The sequence below is a fragment of the Lissotriton vulgaris genome, chromosome 4_1 (assembly GCF_964263255.1).
Source record: "Lissotriton vulgaris chromosome 4_1, aLisVul1.2, whole genome shotgun sequence".
NCBI classification, from domain to species: domain Eukaryota; kingdom Metazoa; phylum Chordata; class Amphibia; order Caudata; family Salamandridae; genus Lissotriton; species Lissotriton vulgaris.
Genome location: NC_141691.1, coordinates 928,042,050 through 928,068,886, shown reverse-complemented (window position 1 = coordinate 928,068,886; position 26,837 = coordinate 928,042,050). Strand labels below are relative to the sequence as shown.

Here is a 26,837-nt window from a genome sequence, read left to right as displayed (position 1 = left end):
ACGGGAGCACGGAACGGGTTAAATATTGTTGATTGATTGATACTTTATTCAATATTGTCATATCATAAAAGTACATTGATTCATAAAAACATTTGAGCTAAAAATTTACATTTCATGTGAAAAATTGCTAAAAATACTATATACATTTAAAACATAATACATAACAAAAAAACATGGCAATACAAAGTATAGCAATATTAAAAATATATATATAATATAACAAGGTACATCATAACAAAACAATCAAAACAGAATACAACACAGCGCCCACAGTCACAACAATAAAATCACATTGTAATAATGCACCACAAACAGCCACAGAATACATCACCCCCTTAAGACGTCACACAACAAATATGCATAAACATGCTTCTCACACATTACCACCTTTAAAATCCGGTTTTCATAATGCAGCAGTAAACGGTGTTTGGATTGAGTACTGCCTTAATTTACCATCAAGAACATGAAATAACATGAATAAAAGAAAGATGCGATCCTGCCCACTATTGGTTTAATGTAAGCACTGGCAAGATCTCTCATCTAAACAGTGCTTAATTTGAGGCGGTGATTTCCGGTGCTCAGCACTTGCATAATCAACACTGACGCTTTTCATGAGCACCAGTTATGGACACATGCCTTTAGGCAAGGGCGATTACGTGATTTGCCTAGAATCACGGGATGTTGAGCCACCGCAAACGCCGACGACAACTGCTCACCTGCACTCCCCCTGATCCCAGGGGGGGCCAGCTGAGCAGTTTGCCAGGGCCGGTTTCTGTTCTCAGTCCGGCCCTGGTCATGGTTAGTAGTTGCTACCCTTGTAGGTGGAGCTACGAGAGAAATGGGCTGGTGCAAGCTACCTCCTGATGAGAGCCCAGGTACTTATTTTTTAGATCGAGCCTAGAGCCAGCGAGCATGCGCTACTCTGCGGGACTTGTTGCTGTTGAGTAGCGAATAGAAGCCCCGCCCACTCTCTGCCCATATTTGCCATTGGCTTGTGTCATGGTCTGTCCCAAATGCTGGCTTTTGATTCCTAAATAGGCTTGTTAGTCCCTCCTTAGTTCTGCCTCCTCTTCATTTGTCATCTCCCATGGTGACTGGCCCCTTTACTTCGGTTGTTACACAGTACTTGTAATTTAGACTGTGAGCACTATTTTCTTTATTCAGTTTCTCTTACTGCAGGCACAACTTGCTTTGGTGCCTTCTTTACCCCCCCCCCCCCTCCCGTTGTTGTGCCTTGTTTACCCCCCGCCCTCCCTCCCTTTGTCCGTCCCTTCTCCCTCCACAACACCCCAAACCCCCTGCCCCGCCCGACCTCCCGTTGTCCGTGATACCTACCATTTGCTATCCAATAGGTATCGCATTTACGCAAGCTTCAGCTGTTGGGATTGTAATTGACAATGCCTTTTATTTATGTTTTGGTTTCTAAAACGCATTTTTGTTATTTACAATGCCAATAGCTTAAACTCACATAAATGCACGCCCAATAACATTGCAAATGCTTGTTTACAAAGTAACCCCTGCATCTAAACATAAGTGCTGTGGCCCAAACTTTAGCTCAGAAGCTGCTGCCGGCAAAGAAGGTGGTCAGGGCGCTGAATACTAAGGATGCATTGTCCCGATTCTACCTCATGCCTCTGTAATACAGCTAAAACACTCACTGCTCATCTAGCTCACTTCTGCACGTTTTTTACATACGTTTTTCCATTACTCTTCCTAATTATTTCGACCTTTTCTGTTTTTCTCTCATCCTGGCTCAGCATCTAATGATGAAAATTAGGCAGAGGTGCCCAAAAAAGAATTCCGGTAGGCCCCACCTGCAACCACTTGTTCAAATTAAGCACTGGCTCTTGCCAACAGCAGAAGTGTAAACCTAATAAATGAGCCCAAATAGTTGATTGAATGGTCCTACTGTCCAGGTCCTGATGATTTTTGGGGAATTTATACAGTTTTCTAAAAACTGAAAGAGGATTTTCACTTGACAAAACAGGTACCTACGTCAGATGAAAAATGCTCCAACCAGCATTGAGCAATATGGAGGGTCTCATTCTTTCTCTCGCAGGATCTGGGAGCAAACAGGAGTACCCCCTGAACCTGGCTTTCCTAGATGTGCTAAGCCTGTTTGAGAGTACTGCTGCTGGCTGCCTCAAAACCATGTGTAGGTTTGTGAGTCTACTTTCAATTAGTGCCCCAAATCAGCCCAATTAATGACCGTTTCTATAGTTCCAAAGCAGAAAACAGCTTAGGGTTCTGGCTAAATCGACCAATTTTTTATATGTCATGTGCCAATAAAGTCACAGATAATTATAACTTGTTAGTGATATTTTCAGATGGTACATATAGGGATTGATTAAAATGCGAAATCGTTGTTTCATTATTTTACATGGGAAATGATTAATCTCCGAGCCAAGACTGGGCAGTACAATACAACAAAGGCCCTCCTAGTGATTGTAGCTATGACCCAAACGAAGCCATTGGAAGTTGCAACTTCAACCTACCCTTCATGCTGCACGCAATCAGAAACCTTCAATTTGATTTAAGCTCAATCAAGGTAAACTCGGAAAAGGTTCTACATTTAAAAAGTTTACCACTTTGAAGTTAGATGCCTGTTTTCCATCTTGAACGGCTTATGACTTACTTTGTAGTGCTCAACGAGAAATGTCACATTTTGGGACGTTCTCACGCAGCACGTACCAATAAAGATGTGTATCTTTTTTCCCCCTTCCTTATCCTTGTGACACTGTCAAGCCGCTTGCTATAAATCACAATTGTTTCGTATTTTTAGATATACATGTGTGCCCACAATATCCTTCCTAGCTTCCCTTAACAAAAAGACTACATGAACAGATTTTTGATTTCCTAGCAGGATTACACTTCCCTCCCTGCCTTGACCTCTACAAACTTCCCCCTTGGGGCCATTCTTTGTATGCACGAAAGCGGTGGATGATCTGATCCAACCTGGATTCCCTGGCCATTTAGTCACTACAGCTGAAGCTCAATGGTTGAAAACAAAGAAAAAGTATAAGAAAAGCAGTTACTTTCTCTACAGCACGATAAACTGGGCAAGGGTTTCCTCAGTTTTGCTAAGAGTTGCTCCGCTTCCTGCACAGAATTAGCGGAGAGCGGCTTACCCCTAGCCTCGTTAATATTGTAAATAATGGGAGCTAGCTTCCTAATTTCTTTATTCCTTGTGGATTACTTGTAGATGGTTCAACAAGTCTTAATTACCTGTTTTTTATGATGCGTAAGTGTGACCTTCATGAACTGCCTGTGTGTAGCATGTCCATTTCTGTAGGAGCAGGTTGTGACTTTTATTGGTTGTGGTGGTGTTGCTTTACACAATGTACTCATTCATCTCTTTGTACAAACTCAACTGGATCGCTTAATTGTTCAACCAGACTTGTCCTCTAGCTTGGTGAGTGAGAGGGCTCTTTTCTCAATGCCTTCAAGAACTCAGTGTAAGAAGGCCGCTCATGAGTACCTTGGGAGTCAGAAGACGGAACGCCTAGTTGGGAGGGAGGAACAGGGGAGCTTTCCATGCACCAGAGACAAAAAATGTTTGTTTTTTAAGACAATTTTATTGATCTTCAAAATATCATAGGTTTTCGAAACACAACACAGTACATTTGGACAGTTTATCAAACGGCATCCAAACTCCTTCGGCTGCCAATGCGAGACAGATCTTCTCACCGAACTGATTTTTTATGCCAAGACTGAGTTTTGAACAGTAATAGAAGATCAATACATTAAAATTGGCACGCCCTGTTACAGCAAACGCACAACCCGAGGATTTATTGCTTTCCTGAGTGAACATCCCAATTACTGGAAGTAGTGAGATGCCTAGAAAATAGTTCAACTAGTCAGTAAGAAGCGCGCCCCGCAGGCGTTTCAGAACCCTCTAGTTCCAGCATGCATGCTCGTCTTGTGGGGGTGGCATTGTCCTTAGCATAGAATACCTTGAAGAGGAATTCAAATGCTGCTGATCAGCCAGGGTTCTGTGGTGCACATTCTCATGTCTTGAAGGTTGCTAGGAAGTCTGTTGTACCATTTTAAATTTACGTTCTTTACATTTTTAAATGGATGCTGATATAAAGTAAAACATTTTATTTTTTTAGAAAAAAAAGATGGCTGTAATGTTTTTATGTTAACAAAAAATGCCAATACAACTTCAAAAAGTTGTCACTATCTATTAAAGGTACACAGTGCGTTGATTTAACATGTGCTGCTAAGCACCCGTTACCTTTTTTCTAGGTAGAAGAGGAGAAAACACATCCTGCAAGCTTAAACTTGAATTCTGCTCTTCGGGCAACTGTGCCAAATTTCTGTGCATATTCTATTGCTGACATACCCAAATGCCAGTCATGCCAATTTAAACACAAAACAGATAGATTTTCAGTCTTACGGCACAGTGCATGCAGGTTGAGGCTGTTTAGCAGGTCGTATTTGCCGAAAGACTACAATAGCAGATGCCAAGACGCTAAATGAAAATATAACTGGTAATTACAGCAAAAATACGTTATGAGCTTGCACTATGTTTGGCCAATGAGAGAAACCTCCGCACAGGAAAGTCGAGATCAGATATGGTGTCTTCCTTTCCTCCTTGGCATAAGAGGTACTCGCATCCTTTTCGCTATCTGATCCCCCATACATTTCTCGATTTGACTACTTTAAAATGTAATCATGCCTACTCAATTAGTAAGCAGTCTCCTTTGTTATATGGGCACACCAGATGTCTCTTCAGAGCCGCCATTCCAGTCGTCGGACACAGTACAGGCATGTACCAGACGGTTATCCATTCGGAAGTAAACCACAAAACTGGCGAGGGGCAGAGGAGACCGTGACGGGGAGAGTATGAGGTCAATACCAAAATGGCGAATGCCTAATGAGGTCATCATGGAAATCATCAGATACATGGGTCACGGTCATGTGTAAGCTTCTGCATGTGCAATGCAACTTCTTTAGAATACCTTAAGCAGTCTGTATACATAGTGGTGTTTTGAAAACGAAAACATTGTACTATACTACTTTCTTGATGGTTTTATTGTATTCTGGCATGGTTGACACACCACCTGTCTGTATGGCAAAGCACACAGATAATTTACCACTTGTAGTTTCAAGAATACCTACTAAATATGTTTATTTATCAATATAAACAAAAAGCAAATTCGTTTATATTTCCCATCAGCATAACAGAGTCTGCAGATCTGTTGGTGGTGCTATACAAAAAGCACTGTAGCACAGGCTGCTTAAGCCACAGAAAGATTTAAAAAATCCCAAAAGGTACACAATTGTTGAGAACAAGAGAGGCAGGTTCCAGACCACAATAATCCCAAAAAAGGATACCTGCACCAGTTCACACCCAGGCAATTTAAGAGGACTTTCCATATATATTTGAGTAGCAGTTTTCAAATCTATCACCAGAAGGCAAGGTACAAGGAGGTTAAGAGCAGGCAAAAAATAAGCCAGCCCACAATAGAATCTGAGATTGCGCAATTAGCCATAAAGTAATACACAAGAAAATAGAAGTAAATCTCCACAATTACCAGAAAATTAGCCAACATGATTGCTGAAGTTGTAGTAAGAAGGTTATAGTTTCATTGTAGGAGAACTGCTGTTCCCTCATGCCTGTAGCCGGTGACATCACTGAAAATGGTTCTATGAGAGGATCTGCGAGCGTTGCCATCATTAAGGGTTTCCAAAGTTTATGAATGGCTCTTTCTGTCTTGGAACCCTGTTTTCAGTATCTGTAAGTAGGCCAGATATCAGGAGGGTGGTGAGAGGTGGTGTTGGTAGCGGTGGTGGTGGTGGTGGTAGTAGAGAGAGAGAGCTCTCAGGACTGGAGTATGCTCCCCTGCACACTGGCATAATTTACCCATCTCCACTGCCATTCTCACAGAAGCATGACAGCAGTGATGGAGGGATAAGTGAGGTCATAAGAGTCAAGAGTAACAATTCAGTGATTCCAACCGAGTAGATTTTCAGCTCATTAAGAAACACATTTAAAGACACTTGTACAGTAGCGATCAGTGTTGTACCTTGCACGAGGACAAATGGAACAATGTTTCCAGTACCCAAACAGAATCTTTTGCAATAATTATTTTCATGTCAAAATGATACTTTAAAAAAAGAGGCAAAAAGGTGTTGATGTTAATGCAACTGTAATTGTTTCTTTACCTACCTCAAAACCACAGAGGTTCATACAGGGTGGATGCTGATACTGACTTCATCACTGAGAACATAGCCTAAACAGAATCACAAATTGCCCATGCTACTTTATACTAGGCAATTGCTCGGTATAAATGCCTCCACCAAAATTAATGAATCATCATCTCACAGAGATGACTCTTATTAGTGATCATAATTACTCAAAAGCAGTGATTCTTGACTCGAAGCAGCAGTCTGAGTGAGCTTGAGGAATTGAATGTGCTCATGCTCTGTAAGCTGCAGCTTCCAGACACTTACGGCTCAGTATGGCAAATATGGAGTAGTGTGATAAGCAATAGACCCCCTGTTTAACCCCTTCGCTGCGGGGGTTATTACCCCGCTGTGCTGGGGGGGAGGGGGGCGCGCACAGCACCCGCATGCTCATGACGAGCTCAGCTCGTCATGAGGCACGGCACTCCTGTGCTCATGACGAGCTCAGCTCGTCATAGGTGCATTGGCACCCGTGGAACGTTCAGCACAGCAGGGGAATTCTCCCCGCACCGGAGCGTTCCACGGGCCATGACGAGCTGAGCTCGTCATGAGCACCGGAGCGCCATGGCTCATGACGAGCTCAGCTCGTAATGAGCATGGGAGGGGTTAATCTTATGTTATCAATGGCAAAAGACTGGGCCAATAACTGTTGAACTGCAATTGAGAGAGAACAATTAAAGTCTGTTGATATATTGTGATTTTGAATTGCAAACTAGCATTGACCCCTTGTCCATTAAAAATGGATCCTCACAGCTGGAGAAGGAGAAAGGGTAAATCAAGATCCAAGTCCAACATTCAGTAACTCTACGAAGCAGCTCCATCTCCTGCTAGCATTTTACCAAACACTTAAATAAAATATAAATGCTTTCCAAGTGTGCTTACATCACTAATGTTTATCACAAACCTTCATATCACTAGTTAAAACGTGAACTCCTAAATTTGACTTTGAAACTGATCACAAATATAATATGTAGATTTTTACCAAGCCCCACGACCACGCTACCTCCAGTATAGCCCAAAGAATTAACAAAGCAGCTGGCATGCACGTTACTTTCCACTTATGGCTTTATAGGGTGCATCCATTTCAAGTACAGCCCCATGATAAGCAGTTCACTTACTTCCCCACACAGGAATATTCTTGCTTTCAGCCTTCATCACAATGGACGCCATGGTCATAGTTACTGGGATCGCATCAAAGTACGAGGAATGTGGAGCCAGCGTCAGGATTGGTGCCTCGGCAGGTGGGGCGATTTTGCCTTTTACAGTCACCCAGTGGAATCCACCAGCAAACCACATTACTCTCATGATCACTTTTAGTGTGATGTCCAAGAACCTGCAATCATTTACAAAGAGCAATGTAAAAGAAGACATCTATGCGTATGGATAAATATTGTACATTTGTCTATCCTAGACCAACATAACACTCCTATGTAAGCTCTACCTTCAAGAGATCATGCATGCAGTGCCAATAAAACAAAAGATTAAGCTAGTGCATTAAAGCAAGGACGTTGGGAACAGTAGGAATCACAAGCACTACTACATTTTCCATATTCAATAGAAGCTCGGATCTGGTGGTACTTGAGGAAATGGATCGACTCGCAGCCTAATAAAAGTTGTGAAAGGTGGAATAGCAGTATATTAGGACACTGGGCTGAAATCCAGCCATCTATTGCAAAACCAATGCACATGCCTCCTCACATCAGTCTGCAACCCCTGGCCCAAAAAAACAGTAATAAGTGGGCGCAAGCTCCCAAGGACAAAAGCACAAATGACTTCTTACAGAACTTCGTAGCTTCCAAGTCTCAACCAACAAGTGAAGGCGCAAATTCAAAATGCAGGTGACACTGGCACTTGTAACACCCATACTCATGATGCAACTCCAGCTTTGGTCAGCACACTCACTAATCACCGGGGGCATATTTTTTGGGGGTGTGATACCCACAAAATAAATGCACTCTTGGCTTGGTAGTTAGGTTTGCAGGACCCGAGTCGGGTCTGCTATCCCCGTGTCTGTTTTTCTCGTCGCGAGCCAAGAATTAAAGACAAAACAGTGACTTCTGCTGTAAACAGGAGCGAGGGAGAAGGAAATACCCATCTGTTGGCAGAATTTAAAAATGTGAAACCAGATAACTTTGAATCAATGTGGGCTTAGTCCAAATTGTGTGATCCTAGGCAAATATTTTATTTCACAGAGCCTCCTTTTATTTTTTTAATCGCATATGAACGCACTTTTATAAACTTGAGTTCAGAATGTGCATTGTACCAGCAACTCTCATGTTTGATTTAATAGACTTTAATGGTGCTCTATCGATATGAATAAAGGCCATGCTTAGGGTTTACTCCAACTACTGACTTGCCTCTTAGTTCACTAATGGCATTGTCATTGGGGGCGTGGGGAGTCATAAATGTTTCTAAAATCAATCTCTTTTACTAAAGGTCTACGCAGTGACAATGTGATGTACTAAGGTGAAACGCTTACGCATGTTAAGGAATCGCAGTTATTTCAATTTTGAAGAGATTGCATCATATTTTTACATTACATTGTTGCACAACATACATGCCAAATGTTTTCATGGCTCTAAAAGCCAAGCCAGACCCATGGCTTAGCTCGCGCTATTAATTTGTCTGCGCTCCCTCCTCTATTTACGACTCAGGCTTAGTACAAGGGTTCAGAAAGACCTATCAGGCTCATGTGGCCCAGGTAGGGATATAGCTTCAGGAGGTATTTGGGGCGCTACACCCTTTAAATGCATTCTTGGTTTGGTAACTGGGTGAGGGGGGTCATGAGGCGGTTCTTCTATGTCTGTATCAGTTTTTCTTGCCTCATTTCAAAAAGAGGTTTAAACTTGTTCATTTTTTGAATTGGTATCTTAAACATATATGTATTTACTAATTTATCAAAAAAAGTAGCAAATCTGCACCCACAGAAGAGCTCCTTAAATGGATGCAAATTTACCACTTTTTGTAATTCACAAACATTGGCTGAAATAAGCTTGACAAGCTGTGCCAGTCTCAAGTTTCCGCCCAAGCTACTAGCAATTAAACATGCTACTGGCAATTAAACACCCAAAAGGTGATGGGATGAATGCTTGCAAATAGCCTAACCTGAGGCAATCACTCGGCAGCATTCCAACCCATCGTTTGTCACCGAGTGTGAACTCTAGACAGAGGCCCACATAACGCAAATCAGTACTGATCCTGTTCCACATGAAAGAATGCATCCCGAACCCTCATAATCTCACCCCTCCACCCTGCAACCCACTATTTTGTAAGTTGGAAAGTTTGAGGTTTACACCCCTAAATATCACTGGCTAAGCTTAGCCCCTGCTGAGCACTTTGCCTCATTCTGGAACATGTCACACTGGTCATGCCACGTACAGGCTAATTAGTTTAAACGACAGGCTGAGATGCTGCCCAAAGCAACTATACGGAGAAAGTATTCCTCCCATCAGTTTTTGTGAATTTCATGGAACACTCAATGTGGCGGAGGGAATGCCCAAATGTGGGTCCACTGATCACTGTGCCACTGGATCCAAACTATATCTCATTGATGAGGCCCGACAAGACCGGTCATCTGGCTAGAGTTTAACAGTGGGCCACAATGACCTGCAGGGATGCTACCAATGGCAGTTGCCTGGGAATGTAGATGATTTGCAGCAATACTCCCATCACTAAAAGTAGTATGTTTGGTTTATCAATGTGTCACAAGAACTCGTATTCTATCCATAAGCGTCATTGGCTGGATGCCAACAATTAGAACACAAAAGAATTCAGGCTTATGAGTACCACCTTAATTTGCATATTTTTCGCCGGCACTACCATCAATTTTTTCATGCTGGAAGAGAGCTTTCCCATACCTATGCTATGAAATGGAATGAAAGTCGACTTCTCAATCATCATTCCGCCACCCATACATCAGTATCCATCTTTTATGGGAACCTGAGAGACCATCAGATGAGACTAATCCAAAGTCTTTTTCATCATTCATCAGGACAAAAGGTAACACATATTCTACACCACCACCATACATGCCTGGCTACAGATCCAGTCAATAGCACCAGGGGCCAGCACTCATGAAAAATAATTCTAAGTGGCAGAATGATAAGATAAGAGCAGATGGAAACAGAAGTAATGCCTTAGACAACGCTTCTCAGTGCCACAGTATTACTTCCCCTTGCTAGGCAAAGTTGTCTAACTACGCAGGAACACAATCAAAAATGCATAGACCGAAACAAGGACTGTCTGAGCAAAACATCCAATATTCAAAAATCGTAAAAAACAACCTACCACATCTCTTAAAGAACACTGAAGGACTGTGCAAACACACAACCTCCCACAGGAGAGTAATCAATATGCCAACAAGATAAACATACGGATCCCAGCCTCTGCCTCTACTACAGGTCAGCTAGACTATCCTCCAATCAGATCCACTTTACATCAAGGCACAGCGAGAAGACCCATAACCTAATCCAAGACAGTGAAAACATATAGCCCCCAAATTTGACTGGTGACCAAGCACCAAAACCCCAACCATAAACCGGAGAATTTGGTCATTCACTCTCAACCTGAAGACCTGAGCAGGGAATGATGAAAAAGTCAGTTCAAATAACTGATATCAGCAATGTAATCCCACCAGAGCGCCGATGAGATCCAAATGAGGAACATGGCCGTTCATTAACAAGTAAAGTTTAAGAAAAAGCAAGACTCCTCCTTACTCCAAAGTGCAGATGACATGCATGTCAAAGTAGCAACCACAACGTAACCAACACACGATGCTCTAACAGAAGAAAAAACAACATTGAAACAAGCAACTGCAAGACTGAATCCTTCCAACCTTGGTATAGACACTATCAGTACTGTGCACCATGTGGTCAATAGGGATACCGGAGAACGAGAGGGCCCTGCAGCACAGTAATCTCCAGGCAGGTCTCTGATCGAACACCCCTATTCCCAAGAACACAAACCTCTTTTTAGAACTGCTTCCAAGGAGAAACTCAACATGGTCTGAAACAAAAGCTGGGGTGGCGATGATAACAAATGAGTGTTCTGGTCACAGTATGCTATAAAGGTACTAGCCCAGTCTACCCCGCCAACCCCCTCCACACTGAGATGCAGACAAGGGAAGGCAGGGACAACAGGTGATCAGGAAAGGATTGTTGGTGACGCCTGTAAGGTTGCAGCCCTCTAAAATATCAGAATCTTCCATTTCGATTTTGGGGTATGTTCCCAACAGATGGCAAACCCACAGATCTCACATTAACTTTTCCTTAGCAGCAGCACCCATGACTAAGGAAGTCTGATTATTAAAGAAAGAAGACCCATCAGAGGTCACATTTAATGTGTGTGCCTGACTATCAACATGAAGGCCCAAGGAGCACAGGTAGGCATGCTTATGAAAGACCACAGAGAAGCCCATAGATCTGTCCACTAAATACACAGTGTAGACCAGACCTAGGAAGCTGTCTAGCAATCACAAACCCATGATGAATCACTTTAGCAAAGTGGCTTCTCACATGATTCAGAAGAAGTTGACCCACGGAAAACATTGCTCCCCATCAATTCCATCCACAAACACTCCCCATCCGCTGGTGGAGAGGAAAGAACCAGCTCTCCCACCCGTAACATCTCATTAAAAGGTAACAGAGATTAAAAACAATATGACCCGTCTGCAAAATGTTGATTTCAAATGTTGCCAAGGATGGAGACAATGTCAGGACCTCAACATTGATGTGCAACTCCTCTTTGAAGGATACCAAGTCCTCAGAAGGGACTGTCAAGAGGCAATCAGGAGGAAATGCCGATAGATGCCAAGATAATGTAGGATCTGGGAACAAAAATGGAAACCTCTTCAGACTCTGTGTAAGATACCAGGAAACCTCTTCAGTGTCTAAATAAACACAGAATAAATTCACAACATCTGCCTCTACCTTTGGGGTAGTTAAGCTCTGAATTTAGGCATAAGCAAGTACCAAGCAAGTTTCAAAAGAAGAGCCCCCATCATGCCTCGAGAAATAAATTTGGTTGGCAGCACCCTGTTAACATCTGTCTGGAGCCTGATCTCGAAGCAAGCAGTGAGGCCTTCTGAGGTAAAAGAAAACTGCCAAAGTGCTATTAGGCTCATGAGTGGAGGTGACCAGCGCTGTGGACGAGGCTGCCAGCATATGTACGGTGGAAGTAGCTGCAAGCGCATTGAGAACCATAGGCACGTCAGAGAAATCAAGAAGAGGGTGGAGGATAGTCCAAGCCTAGGTAAAAGCAGCAACCTAAATAAACCGGGTCAGCACCAGAAGCTGGAAAAGCTGACAGGGGAGAAAGCAGTGCCAAATGGAGCAAGAAAAGTGCCAGGCACGGACATTGGGGACATGTTCACTATGGTACGGTGCTGCTTTGAAAATGAGATTAGAATCGCTGAAAAAATCTGCAGACCCAAAGACCTGTCTCTTGAGTGGGCTCAATGTCCAGATGAAGAAGAATCACCACTCAGTAAGACCTGTCCTTTTAGCAAAAACATGTCCGTGTATCTCCATCAAGAATGGGCACGCAGAGGTGCAGGCAGTGACCCTTGCTGCCATCTCCAACCGTGCAAGAATATCCTGTCTGGCTTTCTACAGAAGCCAAAATTAAGTAGGCGCTGTCAGGTAGGGCACCAAAGTCTCACAATAAGTTCATACTCTACAGACAGACATCATGAGCACCCAAAGAATTAAGAATTTGTCCCAGGAATGGCAGAAACTGCAAAAGTACTGCAAAACAGAAAAGTACATAAAAGAATTCCTGAGCGGACAGGTACTCTGGATCCAAAGGGTGTGGAAAAATGGAACAAATGTCAGAGCACCAGGATTGTGCCATAAGCGACTAGGTGGTGATCCATCCAAGGAGGCACTAGAGGAGAATTGGAGCTAAGGCGCCACTGGCCAGTGAGGGAAGTATTTCAACTTTTTCGGATACAGTCTGGATCTGTGTTGCTCGGGGCTCACTGTACCCCGCCTTGTGTGGAGCTACCCCAATTCCAGCTGTGTAAGCAACTATGCACCAGCTGCAAATGTAAAGGTGTGGCTAACAGCCTCAGTTCTCCCAATTTGTGCAGGGACCATTATTGGTGAAAAGACCCTAGTGTACAGGTGGAAGAGTCACAATTGTTGGATCACTCTGTCCCATGGGACCCACCAAGCAGCGTGTGTGCATCCTGCAGTGGTACTCATCTGCTCATAGTGAGAGAGGTCACCGAGCCCCTGTGTGACTAGCTGTGGGCTGACATTGCAGACTGACTGGGCTGCTATGTGATCTTCAGAGTTCTAAGTTCTCAGTGAACTCAGTTGTGGTCAGACACTCTAGCGTCTGCCCGAGCAGCTGTCTTTAATGTCAGAATAAAGAGCTTGGTTCTAGTATCTCTAGTAGTTGCTTCACTAATTACGGGGACAATGAGACTGGCAAGCCTTCAACACAAATAAAAGATTTGTTAAAGGCTGATGGTAAAATCAGACTAACCCATTAAGCAACATTTTCAAGCTGCCTATTCATGCAGGGACCACACACTGAGCAGGGAGTTGTCTTTTGCCATAACTGCAGGAAGCTACCATGTGTGTGTGCAGGGACATGCCACTGTACCTGAAAGGGGTAGTCATTGTCTGAATCATCGCATGGATGTGTCTAGGTGCAGAGAACTGTCAAAGCTAAGAAAATGTGGAAGCTGGCACTGGGTGCAGTGAGCTGTGCCTGCCCACAGGGACCTCTGCTCTGGTCTCTTGTAATGAAAAGCATTCCCTCTGGTCAGGGTCACTCACAAAAACAGGTAGTCCTTCACACTACAAAAATCTGAAGAACAAATGTAAAAATGTGGACAAGAGAAAGGAGGAGAAACAGATAACATATAAAGAGGAAAGGGGCATGAGGAGAGGACCGAGAGAGGATAAAAAACGAGGAAGGGGTAGAAAGACAGGCAGGAGACAGAGTGATTAAAAAAGGATAGAGAGGATTGAAAGACAAAGGGAAGAGAGCTAGACAGAGAGGTAGAAACAAATGGAAGGGGGAAAGGGTATTGGTGAAAAAAGGAAAAAGGGAGATGGTAGAATAATCAGAACTTAGGCGAGGAGAGGCATGGAGAGAGGAGAGAAAGGACACTGGAAAAGTGATAAACTAAAGAGGAGTGCCTTGAGAGACGAGGAAAGAAAAGTGGGGTGAGATTATCTGGATCGACAAAGGAAGGAGGGAAGTAAGTGAGAGACAAAAAGAGGTGACGTATGAAGAAAAATAAGAAAAGAGATGGGAAAAATCAAAGATGGGGTTTGAGCAGTTAGGTGGGGACCAATTGGGACAGAATGAGAAAGATAAGGAGGGATGAAATGACAGCAATAAAAGCAAGGAAATGAAAGGTGGGCGAAGCAAGGAATGGAAGATCAAGTGAGGGAGCCTAGATAGATAACATGGAGGAGGAGGATAGAAAGTGAGAGGAAGAGAGAAGAGCAGACTGAAAAAGGGAGAGCGCGAGATGACAAGGGATAGGCCGGATGAGGCAGAGAACAAATAGCTGGGTAAAAGGCAAAAGGTGAGCGGAGAGAGATAATAAACAGAGTGAAATGCAAGTGGAAAAGCAAAAGCATAAGGTAGCAGCGGAGAGAAACATTGTCATCAGTTTAATGATCAGTAACAGCAACGAAGGTTTAGATAGTCCCTCTGTTCACACTCTAAATAAATGATTAAGAGGGTGAGGGTCAATGCGTGGGCTCAGGACTAGCTGAGTCGTTATAAGACCTTGCGAGTCTTCATAAGATTGAGTCCAAAGGCATATCAAATAGCTTACACGAGGCCGGATTCCAGGTCAAACCATGTGGGTTTATTCAAATTCAAAATTACTACAGAAGGCAAAAGGCAGTTAGTTAGGGAATTAGTAACTAATCTCTTAATAGTAAATCAAAATAATGCCAGAGGATCAACATAAGATAAACCCCAAAACATAATTATTCAGTCAGATTCAAATCTAGTTAAACACGATGACGGGCAGGGTCTGCCTCCAAAGAGTGATAATCATCGTAAATTGTATATATACATTTAATCAGCAGTTCCAGAGTAATGCGAATGTTTTAAGGGCCCAGCTAGGCCATTAAATTTCAGAAAACTGATTAATTTCTGAAATTAATTGCGCAGTACAGATTAAAATATTGTGTCCTGCTCGTAAAAAAAGTGCCACTCGGAGAATCATACATACGGAAATAAAAGTCACACCTAAGCAAACATGGAAATGTCACACATAAGCCAACAGAAAACACTGCTACACTTGAGCACATAAGTGCATGGCATTGGACCTGCAGGTAGTCACTTCACACGGTGTGTTACCAACACCGTCCCGAGCCCCAGGGGCGTAACACAGGCCCACGCATCCCCCGCAGTGCGGGGGGGCCCTGAATTATCGTTACGCCACTGCCGAGCCCCTCCCCTTGCGCGCGCTCAACCGACTCGCTCTTCCGTCCCCCCGCCTCTGTGACGTGGCAGCGGCGAAGCCCGCCAAGAAGAGGCAACAATATGATATGATTCGGACTTTCCACTCCTTCCAAGAAGTGCGCTCAACCTTCCACGCCATGCAAGGCTAGACGTCTGCATTTCACCTATGTGACAGAAACCGGATCGGGCCATCTCCTATGTAACAGGCACATGGAAACGGTGCGAGTTTAATGTGCGTGAAAAGAAAACCCCGGAGGCACAGTAAGCTCGTCAAGTTACCACAAACGGATTGTCTCGTTTTCCTACACAAGTCATCGTGTTTTAGGTGCTGGCGTCACGCACTTGGATCATTGTTGCTAATTCGGCATACAATCGTGCTAAATGTCAGGGGGAAAACTGTAGTTTAGTTGCCGCCTGTTAAAGGATTTCTCTCACACCCCACTAACGTTTCACACCCCGTTTGTCTTGACGCTTGAAAAAGGAGGAGCGAATAGTCCGGCTGCTTGCTGGTTTGTGCAAAACAGAGGTGTCAAGCGCAGGTTCAACTTCAAGGGGCTACATCTAGGCCACATTTTCAGGTTAAGAACAAAAGACACATTGGCATACAATGCATCTAAATGGCATTTTTTTTAAAGCAACCAGTGGTAGTCCTAACAAGCATTTGCAATGCAATAGGTCTTGCATTTGCGAGTTTCAGCTATTTGCATTGTAAATGACAATGCCTTTAATTTATGTTTTGATAATTAGCACATAAAAAAGCATTGTCATGCACAATGCCAATAGCTCAAACTCTTGTAAATGCCAGACCTATGCAAAGAAGCGGCCGCCATGTGGTGCTTAGAAAGTGAAAGCGCGAGTGGCAAGCTGAATGTTGCACGAAAGCATGCAGTGCCTGCAAGTAGGAGAAACTACTTAAAGAAAATAGTGCTTAGACTAAAATTGACTCACTGTGTAACAACCAAAGTAAAAGGGCCAGTCCTCATTGGAGGTTACCAATGGCGACAAGGCAGTACTAAGGAGGGACTAACAAGCCTATTAACTAATCAGAAGCCAGTATTTACAAAGGACAACTACATTAGCCAATGAGAAATATGGGCAGAGAGTGGGCGGGGCTTCTATTCCATACTCCAATTAGTTTTGAGTTTTATATGGTGCTCGCTAGATCCGGTAGTATCTGAGCGCTTTACAGAGTATCTGAAGTCCGGAAAAACAGCAATACATATTCATGTGCTATTTTGGCATTCATTTCGAAAGCTGTAGATCTTGTTTTGACAAACCCCGACAGCACCTTATTAGGAATGAAGAATGTATTTAAAAACAAATTCCAACACCATTCAAGCCTAAACAGACTGCTTAGTTCTTACTTGGCCATATTTACAATAGATATTCACGAACAAACTTGTAAACCGTTCTGTCACATTCTTCAGGAAGCAAATCAACCTATCAATAACAAGTTTCCTTATATTCCAGGATTTTTTCCGAACAGCCAGGTTAAATTTCAAGAAACAGCACCATTTAAATCCACAGCTCCAAAATCATGGATTTAAGATTTAGGATTTGCAGAAATTTCTGAGCATAATTTAGATTTACGAATGTAGAATATCAGGAAGGGGCATGGAGTGTCACTGGCAATGCACGGTGTTGGACAGGCCCCAGGAAGGGCTCGCTCCCTCCCCGCATGACGGAGCCCGGACACCGGCTCTCCTGGTGCTACCCACAGAAGCAACCCGCAACCCGTCCCCTACGGGACGCCTGCCCCCGAACACCTCTGTATCACCGGCCCGGGCCACCGTCAGCACCATGGCCCGGGCCACCGTCAGCACCATTGCCCGGGCCCAGCCGTCATCTTGGACACTGCACCATGAGGCCGCGTGGCCTCAGCTCGACCCCAACCCTGGGCCTGGCCAGGCCCCGACATCCCGGCACCACCATCCACCCAGGAGGTGAACGGACCACTTGGCAGGTCAATGGGGGAGAGGAGTGTCGATGGCTCTCCCCCGCCAGGTGCCGATCGCCCCAGCCTCCCCCGGGCGCTTGCTCCACCCCCCTGCTGGGTGTCTGGACTCCCTCATCCTGGACCTCCCGACCTCCAAGTGCGAGGGTCCGGACATCAAAGGGCGCCAGACCTATAACTGAGGCAGCTCCAGAGCAGGAAGGCAGTTGTATCCTGGAGTCGAGAGACACCGTGAAGAACTCATCCTTGACGGACTGCTGGCACTACCGCAGCCCTGCCTTGTGAACTGTCGTCCTGCCTGCTGGCGCTGCCGCGGCCTTCTGCAACCTTCATCCTCGTAGGGACCTGCTGGCGCGGCCCTTTGCAACCTACGTCCTCGTCGGGACCTGCTGGCGCTGCCGCGGCCCGTTGCTATCTACGACTTCCTCGGGACCTGCTGGCGCTGCCGCTGCCCGACCCTCCAGAACGCCGAGCTCGAGGATTGTGAGCTATCATCATTCCACCTCAATACCAGATTGGTAACCAGACTGTCCCGCTACCCCCTTTTCCTGCCAGAGACTAGAATTGAGAGGATCCTCGTATCCTAATCTCGCTGTACCGTATTACCTTACTTCAAGAACTGCATATAAAAAGTGTTAACCTTATCTTTGTGTGGTGTCCATCTGTGGGGGGGAAGTTACTTGTCTGTACGATCGCTAGGAGGCGGCTCTCCCCGGAGGCCTCTCCCCTTGTCCTCGGCCGACCCTCCAGGTCCCGTCTAACACACGGACATAAAGATACCACATCCAGGGTATTTATGAGTATTTTGCACACACTGGCTCAGGCACTGTGGACCAAAGGTTACTCCAAGAAGTACTGGAATAAGCATATTTAGGGCTGGACTGGGAACGCACACCAGTCCTGGCAATTAAGTCAGACCGGTTTTTGTAGGGGTCTGCTGGTGGGAAATGCTGCTGCTGCACTTTTTTTTACAGGGGGAGATATGGGGGCACTGTTGCAAAACTAGGCCAAAGTAACAAAAACAAGCATTGGTCAATACAGCATGGCTCATAGAGCAGCTAATGCGCTGCCCAGGCTCAACCTAAAAATGTGGCATGCTTCCAGAGTGTCATGAACTATGTTGGAGACTTCTGGTCTAACAGGTCAAGCAGGTAACAGAAAAATTATAATCCACCGTAAGCAACAATTTGTTATGCTGTCTCCAACCTCCCTCCACTGGCAATGAGGCCTTATAACATGCTTCGAGAAGTAATAAAACACACCCAGCGGTTGAACCCTAAGGATCCAGAAATAATAGCTTTGCTTCAAAAGTGGCCATGGTAGGCTGCACCTTGCATCTTATGTAGCGGGAATCACATTTTATTTGTAGGGGTGCATTATAATCACACGTGGAGCGCATCCGCATATAATCCTTTGTTGTATTAACATGGAGTGTTAGAATTTTGAAATGCATAAACCTGAAACGTGAAGTGTTTAGGCCATTGAAAAGTAACATGGATAATTAACGTGGAAGGTAAATGTAAGTAGCAGAAAATGTTAAAGTGAAGAACTTGTGTTGTGAAATTAGTCAATTATTAATGTAATAAATGTGTTTATTAACTGTGTTGTTTTACATATAGGTAAATGCATTAACTGAAGGTGCATTATATTTTATGTAATTTCGTAAAGCTGATATGCTGCTTCCTTATGTTAGCTTAATTTGTAGGCCTGAAATACAGTTCCCTGGAAAATCTTGTTTTAGAATGAACAGTTTACATTTCTTGTGTATGATGGATTTTATTCTTTCTCACATTGGTGTTGCAGGTAAAAGAGGCGTTCTCGTCACTAGAATAATGCCTTTGTTTTATTAGTCAGGCAAGGAGAGAAGACGTTACAATTGTGAGATTCGAGTCCATAAAAGAAGGTTGTTGTGTTTCACACAGGAGAAGGCCTTGAGAACCAAGGACGAAATGTTGCAAGGAAAGAACACAGTTGTCCCATGGAAAAACACCTTTACGATTGTACCCAGAGCAGATGGCATGACCTGCAATGAATCTTGGGAAGATTATCTACGAAAAATTTGATGAGGGAAGTAGGGAAAGGCCCCACTTCTTCCTTGCCTTCAGAGAGATAGGATCTTAGAACAAGCTCTGTATTTCCTAGCTATATGCTAAATGACCCATTGTGGAGAGATTTCTTAAGAAGAATCCACATTTTGACACATTTACCTTCTTCCTGAAGATGCTCAAGTACAGATGTCATTTTAGTGTTAGTGTAGGGATAGATTAATGCTCTTGATTCATCAACCTTCAAAGCAGGGAAATTTGGACTCCTGCTTTCTGATCCTCTGCATTCTGTTTCTTGAATTAGTTGTATTGTTTATGCTACATCATCGCAATTGGATATGCAGATTTGGCTTTATGCTAATTCCAATGTATTTTTACACTCTCATCTTAAGGGGCCTTTATGTTCAGCTGTTATTGGCTTTGTAATAAATCAAACTAACCTTACGTAGTTGTCTGTGACTGCTATGTGTCTAAGTGGATTATGGATTAATTGATTGGCTCACTAACAATTTTTCTCCCCTCTACGCTTCCATGCTGCTAAAAAGAACCATCTGAATGCGTCTCTGGAACAGGTCCAGAATTTATGGGCCGACCATTTTACATCAGAGTGGATATTACTGTTACACAGTTCTTTAAATATACACATTCGCATATAAAATCTAAACTACTATTCCTCTTACACCACAACCACCTAAAGCATTTACACTATCAATGATTGATCCATGCAGGGGAACATATTAGTTATATACCAAGCTACCTTTTCCCAGGGTTCTTAGTCATAAGGCTAAATGAGGAAACCGCCTTACAGTACCACCAGCCAAGGTGAGCAAAAGAGTGATGTACTGCAACATGGAAACTGAAATACAGCCATTTTCCGTAAGGAATGTGAGCCCCACTTTAGAGGCAGAAACAAGTCGTCAATTAAAATTAATTAAGAGCTATTGAATAGCAAAAGCAGGTTTATAGCAGCTCTACCAGTTAGAATAATTTCATCTTGTGAAAATGGGGGCAAAATAAAATGTATCACCCACTACAACACAATTGTAAACCAATCAGGACCCTTGTAAAAGGAAGGACAGAAACCAGCATAGGTCACCTATAGAGGAAAACTAAGAATCTGCAATCGTCCGGGCTTGGACTTGCATCCTAAATGAAGAGTCAATCAATCAATCAATCAATCACAGCATTTATATAGCGCGCTACTCACCCGGGAGGGTCTCAAGGCGCTGGGGGAGAGGGGTATGTTACTGCTCGAACAGCCAGGTCTTGAGTTGCTTCCTGAAGGAGAGATGGTCTTGGGTTCGCCGAAGGTGAATGGGGAGGGAGTTCCAAGTCTTGGATGCCAGGTAGGAGAAGGATCTTCCTCCGGCGGTGGCTCTGCGGATGCGTGGTACGGTGACGAGTGCATGGCTGGTTGATCGTAGCTGGCGCGTGGGCGTGTAGAAGGTCATGCGGTCGTTGAGGTACTTGGGGCCCAGGTCGTGGAGAGCCTTGTGTGCGTGGGTGAGGAGTCTGAACATGATTCTCTTGCTGACGGGGAGCCAGTGCAGTTCTCTCAGGTGTCCGGTGATGTGGCTGTGTCGGGGGATGTCCAGGATGAGTCGTGCGGAGGCGTTCTGGATGCGTTGGAGTCTTTTTTTAAGTTTGGCTGTGGTTCCGGCGTAGAGGGCGTTCCCGTAGTCCAGTCGGCTGGTGACGAGTGCCTGGGTGACGGTCTTCCTGGTTTCAGTGGGGATCCATCTGAAGATCTTGCGGAGCATGCGCAGGGTGTTGAAGCACGAGGAAGAAACGGCGTTGACTTGTCTGGTCATTGACAGGGAGGAGTCCAGGATGAAGCCCAGGTTGCGTGCGTGGTCCGTTGGTTTGGGAGCGGTGCCCAGGGCCGGGGGCCACCAGGAGTCGTCCCAGGCGGAGGGTGATGATCCCAGGATGAGGACTTCCGTCTTGTCTGAGTTCAGTTTAAGGCGGCTGTTCCTCATCCAGTCGGCGACGTCTTTCATCCCTTCGTGTAGGTTGGCTCTGGCGGTGGTGGGATCGTTGGTGAGGGAGAGGATCAGCTGGGTGTCGTCGGCGTAGGAGATGATGTTGAGGTTGTGTTGGCGTGCGATGGCTGCGAGGGGGCTCATGTAGACGCTGAAGAGGGTCGGGCTGAGAGAAGATCCTTGTGGTACACCGCAGATGACTTCGGTGGCCTCGGATCTGAACGGAGGGAGGCGGACTCTCTGGGTTCTTCCGGTGAGGAACGAGATGATCCATTCCAGCGCTTTCTCTCGGATTCCGATGTTGCTGAGGCGTTTCACTAGGGTTCGGTGGCAGACCGTGTCGAACGCTGCGGAGAGGTCCAGGAGGATGAGGGCCGCTGTTTCCCCGTTGTCGATCAGGGTTCTGATGTAGTCGGTGGCTGTGATCAGGGCGGTCTCGGTGCTGTGGTTGGCCCGAAATCTGGACTGCGAGTGGTCGAGGGATCCGTTCGTCTCGAGGAAGGCGGCAAGCTGTTTGTTGACGGTCTTCTCGATGACTTTGGCCGGAAAAGGAAGGAGCGAAATGGGACGGTAGTTCTTGAGGTCGGCGGGGTCCGCCGTTGGTTTCTTCAGGAGGGCGGTCAGCTCGGCATGCTTCCAGCTCTCCGGGAAGGTGGCGGTGTGGAAGGAGGAGTTGATGGTGTCTCGGAGATGGGGTGCGATGGTGGCGCAGCTTTGTTGAAGACGTGGTGTGGGCACGGGTCGGTTGGTGATCCGGAGTGGATGGAGTTCATCGTGCGGGTGGTGTCTTCGGTGCGGATCGGGGTCCAGTTGCAGAGGGTGGTGGTGGTGGTGGCGGGCGTTGGTTCAGTGGTAGGGTGAGTGGTCTGTGAGTCGAAGCTGTTGTGTATGTCGGCGATCTTGCGGAGGAAGAACGAGGCGAGTGAGTCGCAGAGGTCTTGCGAGGGAGTGATGTTGTTGGTTCCGGCGCTGGGGTTGGAGAACTCTTTGACGATGCTGAAGAGTTTCTTGCTGTCGTGGGCTTTGTTGTCCAGTCGTTCTTTGAGTGCCGTCTTCTTGGTGGTGCGGATCAGCTGATGGTGTTTGCGGGCAGCGTGTTTGAGGGCGATCCAGTTGTCTGTGGTGTGGTCGAGCCGCCAGGCTTTCTCGAGGGTGTGGCAGTTCTTCTTGGAGTCCTTGAGTTCGTCGGTGAACCAGGGGGTTTTCTTGCTGCCGGGTCTGCTGGGAGGGTTCTTTAGTGGTGCGAGGTCATCGGCGCAGGTGGTCAGCCACTTGGTGAGGTTGCTGGCTGCTTCGTTGGGGTCCGTTGTGCTGGTGGGAGTGTTCTGGCTGAGGGAGGCGGTGAGCTGCTCAGCGGTGATCTTGCTCCAGCTGCGGCGGGGGACCCGTTGCGGTTGGTGGTGGGTCGTAGTTCTACTGAAGCTGAAGTTGACGCTAAGAAGAAGCATATCACCTTGTGTGCGTGAGGGTGTGCATCCTTTTTAAGAAAAGACCACTTCCTAATTACTGTACTGGTATCAAGTGAAACATTTTACCCCTCCTACGAATCACTAGGCTCCATAAGGTTTTGGTTGTTAAGGTCTATTTTTGTCTACGGAACCAAAAATGCTAGCACCCATTCTGCGTTTGACTTAGCCATAGACCTACCTCTGTTAGTACACTGTCTTCAAGATGACACTGTTCCAGTACTTAAGAGCTGCCAATCAACTCAGTTTTTTCACAAGCCTTTGATAGCAAGAACCCGGATACCTCAGAGTGAGCACTGGTTGTGAAGGTTAATTTTTCAGTCTTTACCATAAACCTGCTGAGCTAAAGCTGGTGGGGATCACCACAGTTTGGGAAATATTATCTTTCAGATCTTAGACATAAAATGCAAAGGCCTTTTGCTACACTGTAAATGCATTGAAAAATGGTCCCATGCAATCCATTTAATTGTTTTCATCAGCCCTTCATTATATATGCTAATTTTAATTTCAGGAGTACTGTAACTGTACGTTTTTTTGTCATTAAATAACGGAAGATTGAATATGTCAGTTTACATTAAGTAAATCACTTCACATGGCCTTCCTCTTGCTTTCTACTTGGATATCTTACTCAGCGTTCTAGTGAACACAGCACTGAGCATTTGTTGAAGGCACGTGCTAGGCATGCCAATTTCTCATATTTGTACAAGACTGGTTAGGGCATAATAATTATTTAAAATGTTTTATTTCATCAGATGAGAATTATTAGATGCCATTGTTAGATAATGCCATTTAAATTTTATGTCGCAATGTATAAATCGAATTTCTGGACAAGCCCACCGAATTGCACTGCAGACAGCACAGGAAGCATACTGTCCTTGGTATTCACAAATGTAAAAATTATCTATTTTACATTAAAGAAAGATATGAAAGTTACTCCCCAGCTTGCCCAAGTTACCGGTACTCACAGTAGAGGACATTGCCATGTCAGCCACAGGATGTTCCTAAAGGGCTCATTTCGCCCAGCAGCACAAATTAGAACGTCGTTTTCCTTCTATTAATAGCTCAGTTTAAGAAGGGACAACTATTTGCACAGTTAAATGGGGAGTTGAGTTGTTGCAAATAAACCAGAGCAGCACCACGTCTAATTCCCCGTTCCCCGATGATTGGAATAAAAAAAAACTTTGAGTAAAAACAATATATAACTGACAAATTAAGGTCAAATGACTATCTACATGAATAAATAAACTGTCTTTGTGTAAGTGTATAGCTTAGTAAATATAAGTATAATCAATTATTTGCATAACTGAGTAGGATAACTTCATAAGTGGATATGATGTGAGCTGGTGTGTAATGTTGAGGTTGTTGTATAAGTGTGTCAATACTTTCAATGTTCTGATTTGTTACCTTTCCCTCAATTGTAAAGCGCTCTGATATCCTTCAGGATCAAGTTCGCGCCATATAAAACTTTGTAAATAAAAAATAAATAAATACTACAGTAACTCTCTTGCATGTAAGATGCTTGTGACTGAACTCTACCACTTTTTTTCCGAACGGACCATGTTCCATCGCTTACCCTGCTGACTTCACACAAACGTTTTGCAGCAACTCTTGCCAACTGAGCATGTTCCTTATAGGGTGTTCATTGAACATCCTTAACGACTAAATACTGCTGACTGTCTCACAGAACACAAGAGGAACACCTGCTATTACCAGGACCTCCACAGAATGGCATGTCTAGCACCCGGAAGCAGGGGTCAATGCCGCACTTCGCACAACTCCCACCTAAATATATATGAGAAACAACAAGCTATTTCAGGGCAGAGTAGGTAGACATTTGGTGGAAGTGGATGTCGCCATACCATCAAGGAAGGTCCTTTACAAAACAGCAGGAATAAACTACTCTACACTACTTCATACCCTGCAAAGCTGGACACAGATTGGGTAGGCTAGACCTCAAGCACTAACTAGTTTAATTGAAGATTCCAAGTGGCTGGCAGAGTTAGAAGCTGGGTAATGGCTTTAGACTAGGCAGGATGGTTGAATTAAATGAAAAGGTGTATAGAAGAATAGAGTTGGCGACTACGCAGAAGTCAAGAGTGCGCATGGGGCTCTTAACAATTTTATTCAACAATTAACACATTCCGCTTGGTCTTTGGTTTTCTAGGGCACTTGCATTCAAATATGAACTATCATCGTACAATTTCATCCCAGTATGGTGGATTTATTTATGGCACTCAATTTGCATTGTATTTTGTAACGAGCTATCCAGAAACTGAATTAGAACCTACTCTACTTGATAAACAATCACTTAGAAATAAAGTCATCAATGTATGTCCGGGAGGGCAGAATGCATGCCAGATCTTCAGAAAGACCACGTACTCTGTAAATTAGCTCCATTTATATTCGCTGTGAGGTGGCTGTCCTGAGAATCTGGCACAGATTAAGTCCTCCTGGGCATAAATTGGAAAGTTCTGATATAAAAGAACTGTGAATATCTTCAACACAACATGTGCCCATAGTTTTATAAAATTCAGTAATCTAAAATAAAAGATGTTTGTTAAAGTAATTTTTAGGTTCTCACCTAAACCAGAAGAAAAATGTACTTAGGTTATTGTGTTACTTAACTACAACTCATCTACAATGCTGCACTTATGCACCCTTGCTTCACCCTCACAATGACCTTGTGGTGGATAGGGACCGTAATTTGAGATCCATGCCATGTCTGTGGATTTCTGGTATCAAACTGCTTGACCATGGCAAAAGCTGTAAAGACAGCAGGGCCACCATGCCACGGTGGGGTGGAGGTCTAGTTGGCAACTCTTTTATTCTTTGAATACAGACCCACAAAACGTGGTTCTGTCTTCTTAAAATAAAAGAAAACAATTAATATCCCCGACCCCAAGCATACAGAGGACCTTTACTGACTACGACTCCCATGGTGTAAATGCGGAGCCCAGCCAAAATAAAGAAAAACAAGCATTTACAATGCAATGGTTTCGCCTTCTGAAAAGGTAGAGCTATTGGCATTGTAAATGACAAAATTTGTATTTATGTGTTGGTTTTGAAAACAGATAAATAAATGGCATTGCCATTTACATTGCCATGTTAGGGCTTGTTAGGGGTATAGTCGAGATTTATTTGAAGCAAATTGCTACCTGCACTGAGCCTGCTTCTAAACTCCCCCAATATTTTCTTATAATAGGAGAAAGACATAAGAAGACTATGAACTTTCCTTTTGGTTGGTGGCTATAGGTGGCTATTGGACAGTCTCTACAGTGGATACTGACATGTGCAATTACTTTTTCGGGTTTTAAGACTATTTCATCCATTTGTAGAACAGTAACTCATTTTGTAAACTTCTCGCCCAAAAGTGGAAATATGGAGCAGTCGAGGCTTACTCCAGGAGGTGGCAAAGAGTATGGAACTCAATTACAGTATGGCAGAGTATTCACAAGAAATATGCTCAATCCGGATGAGTTATAGCTTTTAAGATGACCTCATTTACAGGAGGATGAGTTGTGGAATGAATCGACAAAAATGAGTTCCGACTCGTTCCCCTGCTCCCAAACTAACGTCTTCTGATGTCTCCACGTGTGCCAAGTGCCCTGAAACGAAAAAAGGAAAAACGGACCATGCTATTGTGCTTCAACCCCAGCAAAATGGAGGGTTCGTCCATCACTGCTGGGGGGAACTAACATTATTATTGCTAGCAGCCAAAACAGAAAATAATGGGGAAGAAGAGGAACAGGATGGACAACAG

At 44.4% G+C, this 26,837-nt stretch overlaps 1 protein-coding gene across 1 annotated transcript in view; it reads right to left on the bottom strand.

Moving 5' to 3' along the window:
* The window catches only part of LPCAT1 (lysophosphatidylcholine acyltransferase 1), a 550,146-nt gene that overhangs the window by 325,494 nt on the left and 197,815 nt on the right, over positions 1 to 26,837 (bottom strand). The window contains exon 3 of the mRNA XM_086965209.1: positions 7,311 to 7,525. Within this exon, the coding sequence (XP_086821335.1) occupies positions 7,311 to 7,525 (215 nt within the window). The remainder of the gene's footprint in view (positions 1 to 7,310; positions 7,526 to 26,837) is intronic.